We start from the raw sequence: 16,705 nt of genomic DNA, 5'->3' as shown, positions 1-16,705 counted from the left end.
AGAAGGTGACCCCCCAAAGAGAGGGTGTGACCCCCCCAAAAAGGGGGTGACCCCCAAAAGAGAGCACCCCCTCAAAGAGAGAGGCCAGGCCCCCAGAAGAGGGGGTGACCCCCCAAAAGAGACACCCCTCCCCAAAAGAGAGGGGGTGACCCCCCCAAAAAGAGGGGGCGCCCCCCTTGACCCCCAACCACCCCCCACAGTCCTCTCTGCGCAGCAGCCGGGGGGGTCGCAACCATTCCCCACTTTGGGGTGGGGGAGCCCTCCCGGATACCGGGGTGGCCCCCCCCAAGATGTAGGGGTGTCCCCAGCGGATTTGGGGGTGCCCCCCCGTGGATTTTGGGGGTGCTGTCAGGCGGGGAAGGGCTCCGGGGGGGCTCGTCCTCCTGGAAGTGGCTGCGCTGCAGCAGCTTCACGTGGTACTCGTAGATCTTGAGCGCGGGGCCCAGGCGGATGGACAGACCCGTCAGCACGTCCGCCCGCTGCATCAGCAGCAGGGACTTCCCGTCGATCTCCTGGGGGGGGACACATGAGGAGAGTGAGGGGGGGGGGCTTGGGACACCCCCCTGGGACAAGGGGACAGCTCGGAGAATGGGGGGGACATGGGGAGTGGGGGGACACCCAGGGCAGACACTACAGCCAAGGCATCAACCTGCTGCATTAACAGCAGAGACTTCCCATTGATCTTTGGGGGGACACACGGACTGGGGGGCTCTTGGGACACCCCCTGGGACAAGGGGACAGCTCGGAGAATGGGGGGACATGGGGAGTGGGGGGACACCCAGTGGGATGGGGAGTCTGGATGTCAATGCTCTGCATCAGCAGCTGAGATGTCCCATTAGGATTTGGGGGGGATACACGGATTGGGGGGGACACACGGAATGGGGGGGACACCCACAGACTGGGGGGGCTCTTGGGGACACCCCCTGGGACCAGGGGACAGCTCGGAGAATGGGGGGACACCCAGGACAGAGACCACAGCCAAGACATCAACCTGCTGCATTAACAGCAGAGACTTCCCATTGATCTTTGGGGGGGACACACGGACTGGGGGGGACACACGGACTGGGGGGGACACACGGACTGGGGGGGACACTCACAGACTGGGGGGGGCTCTTGGGGACACCCCCTGGGACAAGGGGACAGCTTGGATAATGGGGGGACACAGGGAGTGGGGGGACACCCATGGGGATGGGGAGTCTGGGTGTCAATGCTCTGCATCAGCAGCTGAGATGTCCCATTAAGATTTGGAGGGGGACACACGGACTGGGGGGGACACACGGAATGGGGGGGACACACGGAATGGGGGGGCTCTTGGGGACACCCCCTGGGCCAAGGGGACAGCTCAGAGAATGGGGGGACACAGGGAGTGGGGGACATGGGGAGTGGGGGGACACCCAGGACAGAGACCACAGCCAAGACATCAACCTGCTGCATTAACAGCAGAGACTTCCCATTGATCTTTGGGGGGACACACGGACTGGGGGGGGACACACGGAATGGGGGGGGCTCTTGGGGACACGCCCTGGGACAAGGGGACAGCTCGGAGAATGGGGGGACACAGGGAGTGGGGGGGACATGGGGAGTGGGGGGGACACCCATGGGGATGGGAAGTCTGGGTGTCAATGCTCTGCATCAGCAGCTGAGACTTCCCATTGATCTTTGGGGGGGACACAAGGACTGGGGGGGACACACGGACTGGGGGGGCTCTTGGGGACACCCCCTGGAACCAGGGGACAGCTCGGAGAATGGGGGTACATGGGGAGTGGGGGGACACCCAGGACAGAGACCACAGCCAAGACATCAACCTGCTGCATTAACAGCAGAGACTTCCCATTGATCTTTGGGGGGGACACACAGACTGGGGGGGGACACACGGACTGGGGGGGCTCTTGGGGACACCCCCTGGGACAAGGGGACAGCTCGGAGAATGGGGGGACATGGGGAGTGGGGGGACATGGGGAGTGGGGGGGACATGGGGAGTGGGGGGACACCCATGGGGATGGGGAGTCTGGATGTCAATGCTCTGCATCAGCAGCTGAGATGTCCCATTAAGATTTGGGGGGGGACACACGGATTGGGGGGGACACCCACAGACTGGGGGGGCTCTTGGGGACACCCCCTGGGACCAGGGGACAGCTTGGAGAATGGGGGGACATGGGGAGTGGGGGGGACACCCATGGGGATGGGGAGTCTGGATGTCAATGCTCTGCATCAGCAGCTGAGATGTCCCATTAGGATTTGGGGGGGACACACGGACTGGGGGGGCTCTTGGGGACACCCCCTGGGACAAGGGGACAGCTCGGAGAATGGGGGGACATAGGGAGTGGGGGGACACCCAGTGGATGGGGATTCTGGATGTCAATGCTCTGCATCACCAGCTGAGATGTCCCATTAAGATTTGGGGGGGACACATGGATTGGGAGGGACACATGGATTATGGGGGGACACCCACAGACTGGGGGGGCTCTTGGGGACACCCCCTGGGACAAGGGGACAGCTCGGAGAATGGGGGGACATGGGGAGTGGGGGGACACCCAGGACAGAGACCACAGCCAAGACATCAACCTGCTGCATTAACAGCAGAGACTTCCCATTGATCTTTGGGGGGGACACATGGATTGGGGGGGGGGACACACAGACTGGGGGGGGGGGACACAAGGACTGGGGGGGCTCTTGGGGACACCCCCTGGGCCAAGGGGACACCTCTGGGGCCAAGGGGCCGCTCCCATGCACAGGGTGACCCTCTGGGGACAGTGGGTGCAGGGGTGGCCACCGCAGGGAGCGCAGGTGCAGCCATGGAGCAGGGACACCCTGGGGACACCCTGGGGACACCCTGGGGGGGGAGGTGACACGGGGGGGGGTGACAGGGCCACACCTGCTCCTGGAAGGCGGTGGCTTGTTCGGGGAAGCCGGCCTCGGTGAAATAATCCACCACGTCCCGCACCGACCACTCCACGGGGTCTGCCGCCTTCTCCTTCCTCCTGGGGACAGGGGACGGTGACACCGGGGGGACGGTGACACCGCGGGGGGGGGGGGGGGACGGTGACACTGGGAGGGGGGGACGGTGACTCACGCGCAGCCAAAGGGGGTCCCGTCGGCCGCTTGTGGCCCCGGCCGGCCTGGGGACAGTGCACCGAGGGCTCGGCCCCCGCCAGCGCTGGGGACACTGAGGGGGACATGGGGGGGGGGGGGGGGGGGGGGGGGTCAAACTGAGGCCCCCAAACTGTCCCCAAGTCACCTCAAATTGTCCCCAAGTCTCTGCATCCCCCAAAAGTGTCCCCAAGTCTACTGAACCCCCCCCCAAAGTGTCCCCACGTCTCTCCAAACTGTCCCCACTAATTGTCCCCAAGTCCCTGAACACCCCAAATTGTCTCCAAGTCCCCCCCAACTGCCCCCACACACCCTGATCCCCCCCAACTGCCCCCATTGCCCCATAATTGCCCCCAGCACCCCATAAATACCCCCCTAAAACCCCAAACTGCCCCCTTGGCCCCCCAACTGCCCCCACACACCTGATCCCCCCCCAACTGCCCCCAGTGCCCCATAATTGCCCCCCAGCACCCCATAAATACCCCCCTAGAGCCCCAAACTGCCCCCTTGGCCCCCCAACTGCCCCACACACCCTGATCCCCCCCCAGCTGCCCCCAGTGCCCCATAACTGCCCCCCAGCACCCCATAAATAACCCCCTAGACCCCCAAACTGCCCCCTTGGCCCCCAAACTGCCCCATAGCTACCCCCCAGCACCCCATAAATACCCCCCTAGAGCCCCAAACTGCCCCATAACTACACCCAGCACCCCATAAATACCCCCCTAGATCCCATACTGCCCCCCCTTGGCCCCCAAACTGCCCCATAACTACCCCCCAGCACCCCATAAATACCCCCCTAGAGCCCCAAACTGCCCCATAACTACACCCAGCACCCATAAATACCCCCCCAGAACCCCAAACTGCCCCATAACTACCCCCAGCACCCCATAAATACCCCCTAGACCCCAAACTGCCCCCCCCTTGGCCCCTAAACTGCCCCATAACTACCCCCCAGCACCCCATAAATACCCCCCTAGAGCCCCAAACTGCCCCCATAACTACCCCCAGCACCCCCATAAATACCCCCCTAGAGCCCCAACTGCCCCATAACTACCCCCCAGCACCCCATAAATACCCCCTAGAGCCCCAACTGCCCCATAACTACCCCCAGCACCCCATAAATACCCCCCTAGAGCCCCAAACTGCCCCATAACTACACCCAGCACCCCATAAATACCCCCCTAGACCCCCAAACTGCCCCATAACTACACCCAGCACCCCATAAATACCCCCCTAGACCCCATACTGCCCCCCCTTGGCCCTAAATCACCCCATAACTACCCCCCAGCACCCCATAAATACCCCCCTAGACCCCATACTGCCCCCCCTTGGCCCCTAAATCACCCCATAACTACCCCCAGCACCCCATAAATACCCCCCTAGACCCCATACTGCCCCCCCTTGGCCCCCAAACTGCCCCATAACTACCCCCTAGCACCCCATAAATACCCCCCTAGACCCCCAAACTGCCCCATAACTACCCCCAGCACCCCATAAATACCCCCCTAGAGCCCCAAACTGCCCCATAACTACACCCAGCACCCCATAAATACCCCCCTAGACCCCATACTGCCCCCCCTTGGCCCCCAAACTGCCCCATAACTACCCCCTAGCACCCCATAAATACCCCCCTAGACCCCCAAACTGCCCCATAACTACCCCCAGCACCCCATAAATACCCCCTAGAGCCCCAACTGCCCCATAACTACCCCCAGCACCCCATAAATACCCCCCTAGAGCCCCAACTGCCCATAACTACCCCCCAGCACCCCATAAATACCCCCCTAGAGCCCCAACTGCCCCATAACTACCCCCCAGCACCCCATAAATACCCCCCTAGAGCCCCAACTGCCCCATAACTACCCCCCAGCACCCCATAAATACCCCCCTAGAGCCCCAAACTGCCCCATAACTACCCCAGCACCCCATAAATACCCCCCTAGAGCCCCAACTGCCCCCATAACTACACCCAGCACCCCATAAATACCCCCTAGAGCCCCAAACTGCCCCATAACTACCCCCCAGCACCCCATAAATACCCCCCTAGAGCCCCAACTGCCCCATAACTACCCCCCAGCACCCCATAAATACCCCCCTAGAGCCCAAACTGCCCCATAACTACCCCCCAGCACCCCATAAATATCCCCCTATCCCTCTAGAACCCCAAACTACCCCCCCCTTGGCCCCCAAACTGCCCCATAACTGCCCCCCATCACCCCCCCAATAACCCCCTCCCCATGCAGCCCAAGTGCCCCCCCACTTTCCCCCCGTGGGGGGGTCACCTGCTCTGTCGGGCTGCCCGAACGCCCCCTCTTTTTTGAGGGGGGCCAGGTGCTGGCAGGCGCTCTCCCCCGGTGAACAGGCCTTGGGTTGGGGGGGCCGCTCGGGGGGGGGCTGCCCGGGGTGGCGAGTTTGGGGGGGGGGGCCCCCCCGGGCCTCGCCGTTCAGTTGCCGGGGGGCCCCCCCATCTTCTGAGGCCTCCGAGCCCGTCCCGTCCTCCTCCTCATCCTCCTCTTCCTCCTCCTCCTCCTCTCGCGCCATCTCGGTGCTGCCGCGGGGGGGCTGGCAAGAAATGGGGGGGGGGGGTCACCCCAAAAGTGTGGGGCCCTACCCTGATCTTGCAGGGTCCCCAATAAATCTCAGAGCCTCCCTCCCCAAAATCTGGGACCCCTCTAAATATCAGACACCCCCCCCCCCCCCCCCGCCCCAAGATCTGGGACCCCCCTAAATCTCAGACCGGCCCCCCAAAATTTGGGACCCCCCCCTAAATCTCAGACACCCCCCCCCTCAAAATCTGGGATCCCCCCTAATTATTAGATACGACCCCCACAAAATCTGGGACCCCCTAAATCTCAGACAACCCCCCTCAAAATCTGGGACCCCCCCTAATTATTAGACACCACCCCCCCCAAAATTTGGGACCCCCCTAAATCTCAGACCCCACCCACAAAATCTGGGACCTCCCCTTAATCTCAGACCCCACACCCCCAAAATCTGGGACACCCCCCCCCCCCCAAATCTGAAACTCCCCCCAAAAATTTCAGACCCCCCCAAACCTGGGACACCCACTAAATCTCAATCCCCTCCCCCCCCCCTTAAAATCTCAGACACCCTCCCCCCAAATCTGGGACCCCCCTAAATCTCAGAACCCCCCCCCCCCCCCCAATCTGGGACCCCCCCTCCCAAATCTGCACCCCCACTAAAAAAATCATACCACCCCCCCCAAAAGCGGGGGGACCCCCAAAGCTGCACCTCGACCCAAGCACTGTATGCCCCCCCATCCCAACTTTGCAGGGCCCCCCAAACCCAGGAACACCCCAAATTTACACTGCCCCCTCTCCAAGACCCATAGGTTAGTCCCCAAATAACCCCCCCTAAACGTGCCCATCTGGGGATGTGACCCCCCCCCCCCAAAATCAAGAGCCCCCTCAGCCCCCCCATCCTGTCCCACTCAGGACCTGGGGATCCCCCCTGTCCCCACCATCCTCTTGGGCTCCCTGGTCCCCCCACAGCCCCCCCAGGTCCCCTATGTCCCCTCAGGGTTGTCCCTGGTCCCTTTATCCCCTCCCTGTCCCCTCAGGGTCCCCCTTAGGGGTCCCCACATGGCACCCACAGGCCCCCTGTCACCTCAGGGGTCCCCATTGTCCCCTCAGGGGTCATCCCTGGTCCCCTCTGTGCCCCCCGATCCCCTCAGGGGTCCCCGCCATCCCCTCATCCCCACCAGACCCCTCAGGGGTCCCCGGTCCCTAATGTCCCCCCGGTCCCTCATGTCCCCTCAGGGGTCCCTGGTCCCCTCAGCCCCCGGGTCTCTCATGTCCCCCCAGTCCCCTCAGGGGTCCCCAACCTCCTCAGCCACCAGGTCTCTCATGTCCCCCCGGTCCCTCATGTCCCCTCAGGGGTCCCTGGTCCCTCATGTCCCCCCGATCCCCTCAGGGGTCCCTGGTCCCCTCAGTCCCCGGGTCTCTCATGTCCCCTCAGTCCCCTCAGGGGTCCCCAACCTCCTCAGCCCTCAGGTCCCTCATGTGGCCCCGGTCCCTCATGTCCCCTCAGGGGTCCTCGATCCCCTCACACCCCCAGTGCCCTCATGTCCCCTGATCCCCTCAGGGGTCCCTGGTCCCCCATGTCCCCCCGGTCCCCCACGTCCCCCCGATCTCTTCACACACCCTGGTGCCCCCTGATCCCTCTGGTCCCCTCAACCCCTCATGTCCCCTCAGGTGTCCCCGGTCCCTTCACCCTCCCTGGCCCCTCATGTCCCGCTGTCCCCTCACAACCTCTGGACCCCCAATTCCCCCTCAGGGGTCCCTGGTCCCCTCACACCCCCCTGGTCCTCCCTGACCCCTCACAGTCCCCTCAGCTTCCCCGGTGCCCCCTGATCCCCTCACACCCCCGGGTCCCTCATGTCCCCCCATGGGTCCCCCGTCCCTTCACCCTCCCTGGCCCCTCACGTCCCGCTCTCCCCTCGCACCCCCGGGTCCCTCATGTCCCCTCAGGTGTCCCCGGTCCCTTCACCCTCCCTGGCCCCTCATGTCCCGCTGTCCCCTCACACCCCGGGTCCCTCATGTCCCCCCCGGTGCTCCCTGATCCTTCCCGCCCAGTGCCACCATGTCCCCTCAGGGGTCCCCTCACACCCCCGGGTCCCTCATGTCCCCCCATGGGTCCCCCGTCCCTTCACCCTCCCTGGCCCCTCATGTCCCTCCATGTCCCCTCAGGTGTCCCCGGTCCCTCGTAGCTCCCCGGTCCCTCATGTCCCTCCACTGCTCCCCGATCCTTCCCGCCCGGTCCCTTCAGGGGTCCTCGGTGCCCCGATCCCCTCACACCCCCTGGTCCCTCATGTCCCCTCACGTCCCCCCGGTCCCCTCAGCTCCCCGGTCCCTCATGTCCCCCCGATCCCCTCACACCCCCGGTCACTCATGTCCCCTCCCGTCCCCCCGGTCCCCTCAGCTCCCCCGGTGCCCCGATCCCCTCACACCCCGGTCCCTCCCGTCCCCTCACCGCGCTCCTCCCCTCACCTTCCGGGCCCTCCCGGCGGCCCCTCGGCCCCTCTCGGCGCGGGCCATGGCGATGGTGGCGAGCCGGGTGCGCTCCAGCCGCCCGCCGCCGCTCCCTCCTCCTCCTCCGGCGCCGGGCCCCGAGCCGCTCCCTCCGCCGCCGCCGCACGGCCCGCCCGCGGCTCCCAGCCCGCCGTCGGCCGGCAGCGCCGAGCCCTGCAAGCGGCCGCGGGTCAGGCGGCCGTCGCCGCCGAGGTAGCGGGCGGCGTCGCGGAGGCTGACGGGCGGCTCGGCGCGGCGGGCGGGCGGCGGCGGCGGCGGGCGGCGCGGCGGCTGGACGCGGGCGGCGTTGCGGTAGGAGATGCTGCCCTTGTAGCTGACGCGGAGCACGGCCCGTTGCTGGATGAGCTTCTCCAGCTCGGCCCGCGTCCGCTCGGGCTCGGGGCCGTGCCGCCGCCGCACCATGCGGCAGATCCGTTCCAGGTCGGGCCGCGCCTTCCGCGAGCGTAACGAATCGATCGTATCCAGGATCCACTCCTGGTACCGCGGCGCCTCCGGGCCCGGCGGCGGCGGCGGCGGCCCCGCCATGGCCCCCGCCCTCCTCCTCCTCTTCCTCCTCCCCCCTCCGCCCGCCCCCCCCGCCCGCCCCGCCGCAGCCCCGCGGCCTCGCACCGGCCGCCGCCGCCCGCCCGCCCGCGCCTTAAGGAGGAGCCGCCGCCGCTGCCGCCGCCGCGCGCCCCGCGCGCGCCTTAAGGTGGAGCCGCCCGCTCGCCCGCTCGCCACGCCCACTCCCGCCGCGCGCGGTACCGGACGCCCCCGCCCACTCCCGCCCCAAGCACTTGCCCACCGCTGTAAAAAAGCCACGCCCCTCCACTGCAAGCCACGCCCAGCGCGGGAAGCCCCCGCCCAGCGCTACAAGACATGCCCATCACGTAGGCCACGCCCACCGCTGCGAGTCACGCCCATCACATAAGCCACGCCCAGCGAGGGAAGCCACGCCCACACCCTGAGCCACGGGACCCCCCCACAAACACATGGGGTTCTCCCCAAGAACCCCCCCACCATGGGGTCTCCCCACTTTTCTTGGTGCCCCCCCCACACCCATGGGATCGCCCAAGAGCCCCCCCGCCAACTCCAATGGCCCCCACCATGGGGTCTCCCCACTTTTCTTAGTGCCCCCCCCATAGGATCCCCCAAGCGCCCCCCATGGGGTCTCCCCACTTTTCTTGGTGTCCCCCCACACCCATGGGATCCCTCCCAGCCCCATGGGGGGACCTGAAACCCCCAGGGTCCCCCCCAATTCCAAGAGCCCCCCCAACCCCCATGGGGTCTCCCCAGTTTCCTTGGAGCCCCCCCCCAAAACCATAGGATCCCCCAAGCCCCATGGGGGACCTGAAACCCCCAGGGTCCCCCCAACTCCAAGCCCCCTCACCCCAAAACCAACAGGCCACCCTACACCCAAGCCCCCCCCAATCCCATGGGACCCCCCCCAAACCCACAGAACCCCCCTAATTCCATTGATTCCCCCCTACATTTAGAGCCCCCCAATTCCCTCTATCCCTCTCCCATCAATCCCTTTATGTTTAAGCACCCCCCCCCCCCAATATTTTTCTTTTAATAAATAAACACTTAATTTTTTAATATAATTAAATAAAACTTCATCGGATTTGCCCCAAATACATTTATTAGGTCGGTCCCCCCAATTTCCACCCTCACCCTCCTTCCCCAGCCCTGAGGTGATTTTGGCGCCATTTTGATCCCTGAGGTGATTCTGGCGCCATTTTGATCCCTGAGGTGATTCCGTTGCCCCCCGGGGCCACCATTTTGCATTTTGAGGTGATTTCGTGCCCCGTGGCCACCGTTTTGAGCCCTAAGATGATCTTCGTGCCACTATTATGATCCCTGAGGCGATTTTAGTGCCCCTGGGGCAAACACTTTGTGTTTTGAGGTGATTTTGTGTGCCTGGTGCTGCCATTGAGGTGATTCTGGCGCCATTTGATCCTGAGGTGATTTTGGCGCCATTTTGATCCCTGAGGTGATTCTGGCACCACTTTGATCCTGAGGTGATTCTGGCGCCATTTTGAGCCCTGAGGGGATTTTGGGGGCATTTAGAACCCCAAGGAGAGCATGATGTCCCCCCTCGGGCTCCTGTTGTCCAGGCTGAACCCCCCAGGGAAGAAATTGAATGAAATAGAACAAGTGTAGAGTGTTGTAACTGGGCAGAACAACCCCAGGTTCCAGCGTGAGTTGGGAACGACCTGTTGGAGAGCGGTGAAAAGGGAGCTGGGGGTCCTGGGGACAGCAGGATGAGCATGAAAAGGGTTTAGTTCAGTTACTATCAGCATATACTTTAGGAACATATATACGCATGTATGTATATACACAGCACCCTAAGAACGCCCCATCTCGTCTGATCTGGAAGCTAAGCAGGGTCGGGCCCGGTCAGTGCTTGGATGGGAGACCAGTGGTACATGGGGGGTTAGAAGGGGGTGGTCGGTAGGTCAGAGAGGTTCTCCTGCCCCTCTGCTCTGCCTTTCAGGTCAGATATTATCAGAACATACTTAGAAAACATATATATATACATACATATACATATATACAGCTGTAGCACCCTGAGAATGACCCATCCCGTCTGCTCTGGAAGCTAAGCAGGGTCGGGCCCGTCAGTGCTTGGATGGGAGACCAGCTGGGAATAGCGGTGCTGTGGGCTGAGCCAGCACTGGCCCTTGTGGCCAGGAAGCCAATGGGACCTGGGGGGTTAGAAGGGGGTGGTCAGTAGGTCAGAGAGGTTCTCCTGCCCCTCTGCTCTGCTGTTTAGTTCAGGTATTAACCACGATACACTTGGGAAATATATATATATACATATATGTGTATGCCCCCCCATGGGCATAGGGGACACCCTAAAGGGACCCAGAGGGATGGGAGAGGACCAGGAACCCCCGCAAAGTGACAAGAGACCCTCAAACCCTTTGAGAGTGACATAGTGTCCCCTTAGGAGGGGCCATGGGCCCCCCAGAGTACAAGGGACTCTCCAGTCACCCAGGAGGGCACATGGGACCCCCTGGTCATTTGGGGGGGACAGGGCACCCCCCGGAGGAGATGGGGGAGACATGGAGGGGGACACACATACCTGGGTCAGCTTCTTGCAATGAGAAAATCCTGCTTGGTCCAGGCCAAAAACTCTTTCACTGAGGGGGGACACGGGGTGGGGTATCAGCACCACCAAGGGACCCAGGCGTCCGGGCACTATGTCCCCCCACCCCCTCCAGTATGGTCTGAACCTCCCAGTACCTGGGGTATGCAGGGGGGAAATACCACCCCCCCCCCCTTTAAACGGGGGAAACTGAGGCAGGGAGGAGCTGAGCAGCCAGAGGACCCAGGCGTCCGGGGGTGACCCCCCAAACACACCTGGGTGGGGGAGGGCAGGGGGACCCAGGCGTCCGGGGTGGACCCCTAAGTGTGTGTAGGGGGATGGATCCCTTTCCCCCCCCCAAGTCAGGGCTGGCTTCGGGGGGGCCCTCCCGCCCCCCCCCTTTTGGGGTCCCCCGGCCTGTTCCCGGGGGGGTGTTCCCGCTCTTGGCCCCCCCAGGCCCCCCAGTAGCGGAGGAGCCGCCCCAGCAGCAGCCCCCACAGCAGCAGCTGCACCCACAGCTGGAAGTGGGGGTCCCAGCCCCACTGTGCCCCCCCGGGGTCCATCGACCCCCTGGTGGCCTCTCAGGGCCACAAACCCACCCTGAGGCGGGCTGAGGTCCCAATGCCCCCCCCGGGGACCCCCTGCTCCCTCAATAACACCCCAGCACCCCAATACCCACTAGTGCCCCCCAAGTAACCTAATGACCCTCTGGCGTCCCCTCAGCCCCCCAGTGTCCCCAAACAGACCCCGGGTTGGGACAGGGTCCCCAATACCCCCTCAGCGTCCACTCGATGTCCCCACGGTTGCTCACACGTCCTCTAACCCCCCCCGGGGTCCCCCCAGTCCCCCAACACCCGTTGGTGTCCCCGCTCCCCCGGAACTGCCTGTGTCCCCCCAGCTATTGTTCATGGAGCCCCCGAGGAACCCAGGCGTCCGGGCCCCACACCCTCCCTCTAGGACCCAGGAGACACCCCGGCGCTGCACCTGCACAAGCCCCGCCCCTTCCCGTGCAGACCCCGCCCCAATCCCCATGGCAACACCAGGCTTGTCACGCCCCTTTCCACTAGACCCCGCCCCATCCCCATGGCAACACCAGGCTTGTCACGCCCCTTTCACTAGACCCCGCCCCATCCCCATGGCAACCCCGCCATGCCCCGCCTCTTCCCCCAGGCACCACCTCCCGTCCCATGGCAACCCCAGCGCCCCGCCCCTTTCCCTCAAGACCCCGCCCCTTCTCTCAAGCCCCACCCCCGCGCTCCACGCCCGGGGTGGGGGAGACACCGGGTGGTCCGGTGCCTTCTCCGGTTAGCACAGCACCACCCCCCCGCCCCGTCCGGCACCGGTTCCTCCGGTCCCAGCCCAGCTTAGTCCGACCCCGTCCCCTCAGTCCGGTTCACCGAATGCCGTCCCTCCGGCCCCGCCTCCCGGCCCCGCCTCCGCCCGGCCCTCGGTGTCCGCCCGGCCGCTCACCGCTCTCCAGCTCTGGCCCTTCCCGGCGCGGCGGCGCTGCCCGAGTCCGACCCCGTCCGCCCCGCGCTGTCCAGCCACAGACTCCGCCCCCCGACGCTCATTGGTACCCGGCCCGGAGGTGGGCGGAGCTCACTCCCTAAGCCCCGCCCCATCACTACTCTGCAATGGGGAGGGCGAAGGGGCGGGACGAATGCAGCGGCCACGCCCACCCGCTCCGGGACGCGCATGCGCAGGGCCAGGCCACGCGCGGCCTCGTGCCGGCGCCTTCGCGCGAGACGCACCCTGAGCCCCGTTAATTAACCTAATGAAGCCACACCCCCTCCCTTAATCAGGCCACACTCATCAGCACGGGCCCTGTCCCCCGTGCCTTAACGAGCCCTGTAATTAATTGCATCGCTTCAATTAATGAGCTAATCACCAACCTGCTGCTTAATTACCCCAGCTCATTAACATATGCTAAGTAGCACTAGTAATAATTACAGTTACCCAACAGGAATCCCGCTGCAGTGCCTGCTCTTAATTACTCATTAGCGGGGGCGCCCCGCACTCACTAATTGACCTAAAGAGCCCCGATCAGATGCGGGCTTGACCCTGGGGGCGGGGCCGAGCTGTTGCCACGCCCACTTCCGGTTCCCCGTTTCGGGGCGGGGGGGCAGCCGACCCCCGGTCCCCGTTGCCACCGGGACCCCGATTCACGGCCACCAGGTACCGATCCCCGCTCAGCGGGTCCTTCCCCTGCCCCCCCCACTACCGCCGGCTCCTCAGGCGATCGCCGCCCCCCCCGCCGCCATTACCGGCCCCTCACACCATTCCCGCCCTTTTCTGGTCCCCTCATCCCCCCGTTAGCGACTTATCCTGCCGTCCTCACACACCTACGGGTCCCTAAACTCAGTTTCCGCTGTTTTATTTTATTCATTTAACGTATTACTCTTAATTTAGCGGTGTCTTAGGCGCTTCCCGCCCGTTTCTCAGGGTGAGGAACCGCCCCTCACGCGTTCCCGCCTTTTTCGCTCCCTCACAGAGTCGCTTCCCCGGTACCTCAGCCCGTTCCCGCCCTTTTTTGTCCCTCACACCTTGTGTGTGTGTCCCCCCTCAATTAACGGCTTTTACCCGTTAGCCCCCACCACTTAATGGCTCTTTACATGGTGCCCCCCCTTTAATGCTTTTTACCCTTTAGAGGGTGCCCCCCCCCCATTAGTGGCCTTTACACGGTGCCCCCCCGTTTATACTTTTACATCCCCTTATTTAATGGCCCTTTACATGGTGCCCCCCCCCCCAATTAGTGGCCTTTACACGGTGCCCCCCCTTTACTTTATAGTTTTACATAGTGCCCCCCCTCAGTTAATGGCTCTTTACCTGGTGCCCCCCCCCAATTAATGGCTCTACCTGGTGCCCCCCCCCCCCCCCCCCCCCCCAGTTAATGGCTCTTTACCTGGTGCCCCCCCACCCCAATTAATGACTTTTTACCTGGTACCCCCCAAATTAATGGCTCTTACATGGTACCCCCCCAGTTAATGGCTCTTTACCTGGTACCCCCACCAATTAAGGCTTTTGGTGCCCCCCCAATTAATGGCTCTTGACCTGGTGCCCCCCCCCCCCAGTTAATGGCTCTTTACCTGGCACCCCCACCAATTAAGGCTTTTGGTGTCCCCCCCATAATGGCTCTTTACCTGGTGCCCCCCCCCCAATTAATAACTTTTTACCTGGTACCCCCCCCAGTTAACACCTCTTACATGGTGCCCCCCCCATATAACGACTTTTTACATAGTGCTCCCACCAATTAATGACACTTTATCTAGTGCCCCCCCCCCTTAATCACCCTTTACATGCTTCCCCCCCCCCAATTTACGGCTCTTTACACTGGGCCCCCCCCCCCTTATTTCCCGCCCCCGCGGTGATTGACAGGCGGAGGGGCGGGGCGGGCGGGGCGGGCGCGCTCCACGGGGGGGCGCTGTCGGCGGTGGCCGCCGGGTTTTTTGGGGGGGGGGGGGGGGGGGGGGGGCGCTCGCGCCGCCCGCACCGCCCGCGCCGCGCGCCGCATGGAGCTGCCCCCCCGGGCCCGCGCGCCCCCGCAGGTACGGGGGGGCCGTGCAATGCGGGGGGGGGGGATGTGCACACCGGGGGGGGCCCTTTGCAAAATGGGGGGGGGCTGTGCAGTGCGGGGGGGCGTGCAAAGTGGGGGGGGGGGCGCTGTGCAAACCGGCGAGGGACCCTTTGCAAAAGAGGGGGGGTGTGCAAGCCGGGGGGGGGCTCTTTGCAAAAGGGGGGGCGGTGTGCAAACCACGGGGGGGCCCTTTGCAAAATGGGGGGGTGTGTGCAAACCGGGGGGGGCTGCGTGCAAACCAGGGGTGCTGTGCAAACCAGGGGGGGTCCTTTGCAAAAGAGGGGGGCGTGCAAACCAGGGGGGGCTCTTTACAAAAGGGGGGGCGGTGTGCAAACCGGGGGGGGGCTTTGCAAAATGGGGGGGGGGGGTGTGCAAACCAGGGGTGCTGTGCAAAGCGGGGGGAGTCCTTTGCAAAAGGGGGGGGTGCAAACCAGGGGTGCTGTACAAACCAGTGGGGTCCTTTGCAAAATGGGGGGGGCATGCAAACCAGGGGGGCTGTATAAACTGGGGGGGGGGCCCTTTGCAAAATGGGGGGGGTGCAAACCAGGGGGGCTGTACGAACCAGGAGTGGCCCTTTGCAAAATGGGGGGGGGTCCTTTGCAAAAGGGGGGGTGGCATGCAAACCAGGGGTGCTGTATAAACTGGGGGGGGCCCTTTGCAAAATGGGGGGGGTTGTGCAAACCAGGGGTGCTGTACAAAGTAGGGGGAGCCCTTTGGGAAAGAGGGGGGGGACATGCAAACCAGGGGTGCTGTATAAACCGGGGGGGGCCCTTTGCAATATGGGGGGGGGCATGCAAACCAAGGGGGTCATGCAAGCTGGGGGGGGGGCTGTACAATGCGAGGAGACCCTTTGCAAAAGGGAGGAGACTGTGCAAACCGAGGGGCGCCGTGCAAGCTGGGGGGGGCGTGCTATGCGGGGGGCCTTTGCAAAAAGGGGGGGGGGCTGTGCAAACGAGGGGGGCTGTGAAATGAGGGGGGGCCCTTTGCAAAATGGGGTGGGGGGGGCTGTGAAAACTGCAGAGGTGCTGTGCAAATGGGGGGTGCCGTACAATGCCGGGGGGGGTGCTGTGCAAGCTGGGGGGGTCCTTGCAATGGGGGGGGCTGTGCAATGGGGGGACCCGGTGCAAAGCCGGGGGGGGGGCTGTGTAAAAATGGGGGGAGCCTATGCAGTGCAGGGGAGCTGGAGGGGGGGTTGTGCGATGTGGGGGGTGCTGTGCAAAGCGGGGGGAGGGGGGTGTTCAACAAGGGGGGCTGTGGAATTGGGGGGGGGGCATGAAAATTGCAGAGGTGCACCCAAATTACACCCCCCCCCCAGCTGGGGGGGCTGCTGGGAGGGTAGCTCCGCCTTTATTATTTCGGGGGGGTCGATCTGGTATGTCCTGTCCCCCCTCCCCATAGGGATACTGAGGCACGGGGGGGGGCATGCCTGGGTCCCTGCCGAGGCCCTGCCAGGACCCAGGCGTCCAGTGGGTTGGGGGCGTGGGGGGATGTAGAGCAACCCCCCACTTTGTGCCTCAGTTTCCCCATGGGCGGGGGCGGGTCCCCATGGGTCCTCTGGGGTGGGGGGGCAGCTGGAGGGGGGGTCCTTGCCGCTTGGTCCCCCCGGGGGGTGATGTGCAAGGCATACTGGGAAGGTGGTGCGGCCCCCCCCCCCCCCAGCTTGGTTCCCACGATGCCCCGCGGCCTCCCCCATCACTTGCGGGGGGGGGGGGGGGGGGGTGTCTGGTGAGTTTCCCACAATGCACCACGGCGCCGTCTCCCTGGCAACGCGCCGGATGGGAGCTGCCCGGCCGGGGCTGAGCTTCCCACAATGCACCGCGGCCCCATCCCCCGCACCGGGTGAGCGCGGTGGGGCGGGGGGGGGCCCGAACGCCTGGGTCCCCTGCGCGGGAGGGGGGGGCCATAATCGGCTTTATTCCA

At 64.4% G+C, this 16,705-nt stretch overlaps 1 protein-coding gene and 1 long non-coding RNA gene across 2 annotated transcripts; both read right to left on the bottom strand.

The window, feature by feature from the left end:
• Positions 1 to 246: 246 nt before the first annotated feature.
• Positions 247 to 8,721, bottom strand: LOC135576757 (sterile alpha motif domain-containing protein 1-like). The gene is made up of 5 exons (XM_065043908.1): positions 8,100 to 8,721; positions 5,373 to 5,652; positions 3,074 to 3,166; positions 2,876 to 2,981; positions 247 to 512 (listed from the first exon to the last, which is right to left on the bottom strand). Exons 1-5 carry the CDS (start codon positions 8,664 to 8,666, stop codon positions 485 to 487), a joined length of 1,074 nt encoding a protein of 357 aa, XP_064899980.1. The 5' UTR covers positions 8,667 to 8,721; the 3' UTR covers positions 247 to 484.
• Positions 8,722 to 9,741: 1,020 nt separating this feature from the next.
• On the bottom strand, positions 9,742 to 12,987 carry LOC110355507 (uncharacterized). Its single transcript, XR_010468539.1, has 3 exons — positions 12,682 to 12,987; positions 11,209 to 11,266; positions 9,742 to 10,165 (listed from the first exon to the last, which is right to left on the bottom strand). It is a non-coding gene; the product is annotated as an uncharacterized LOC110355507 (long non-coding RNA).
• Positions 12,988 to 16,705: the final 3,718 nt, after the last annotated feature.

Source organism: Columba livia, chromosome 30, assembly GCF_036013475.1.
Source record: "Columba livia isolate bColLiv1 breed racing homer chromosome 30, bColLiv1.pat.W.v2, whole genome shotgun sequence".
Taxonomy (NCBI): Eukaryota; Metazoa; Chordata; class Aves; order Columbiformes; family Columbidae; genus Columba; species Columba livia.
The sequence above is the reverse complement of the archived record's forward strand: the minus strand, read 5'-3'. Positions and strand labels throughout refer to the sequence as shown.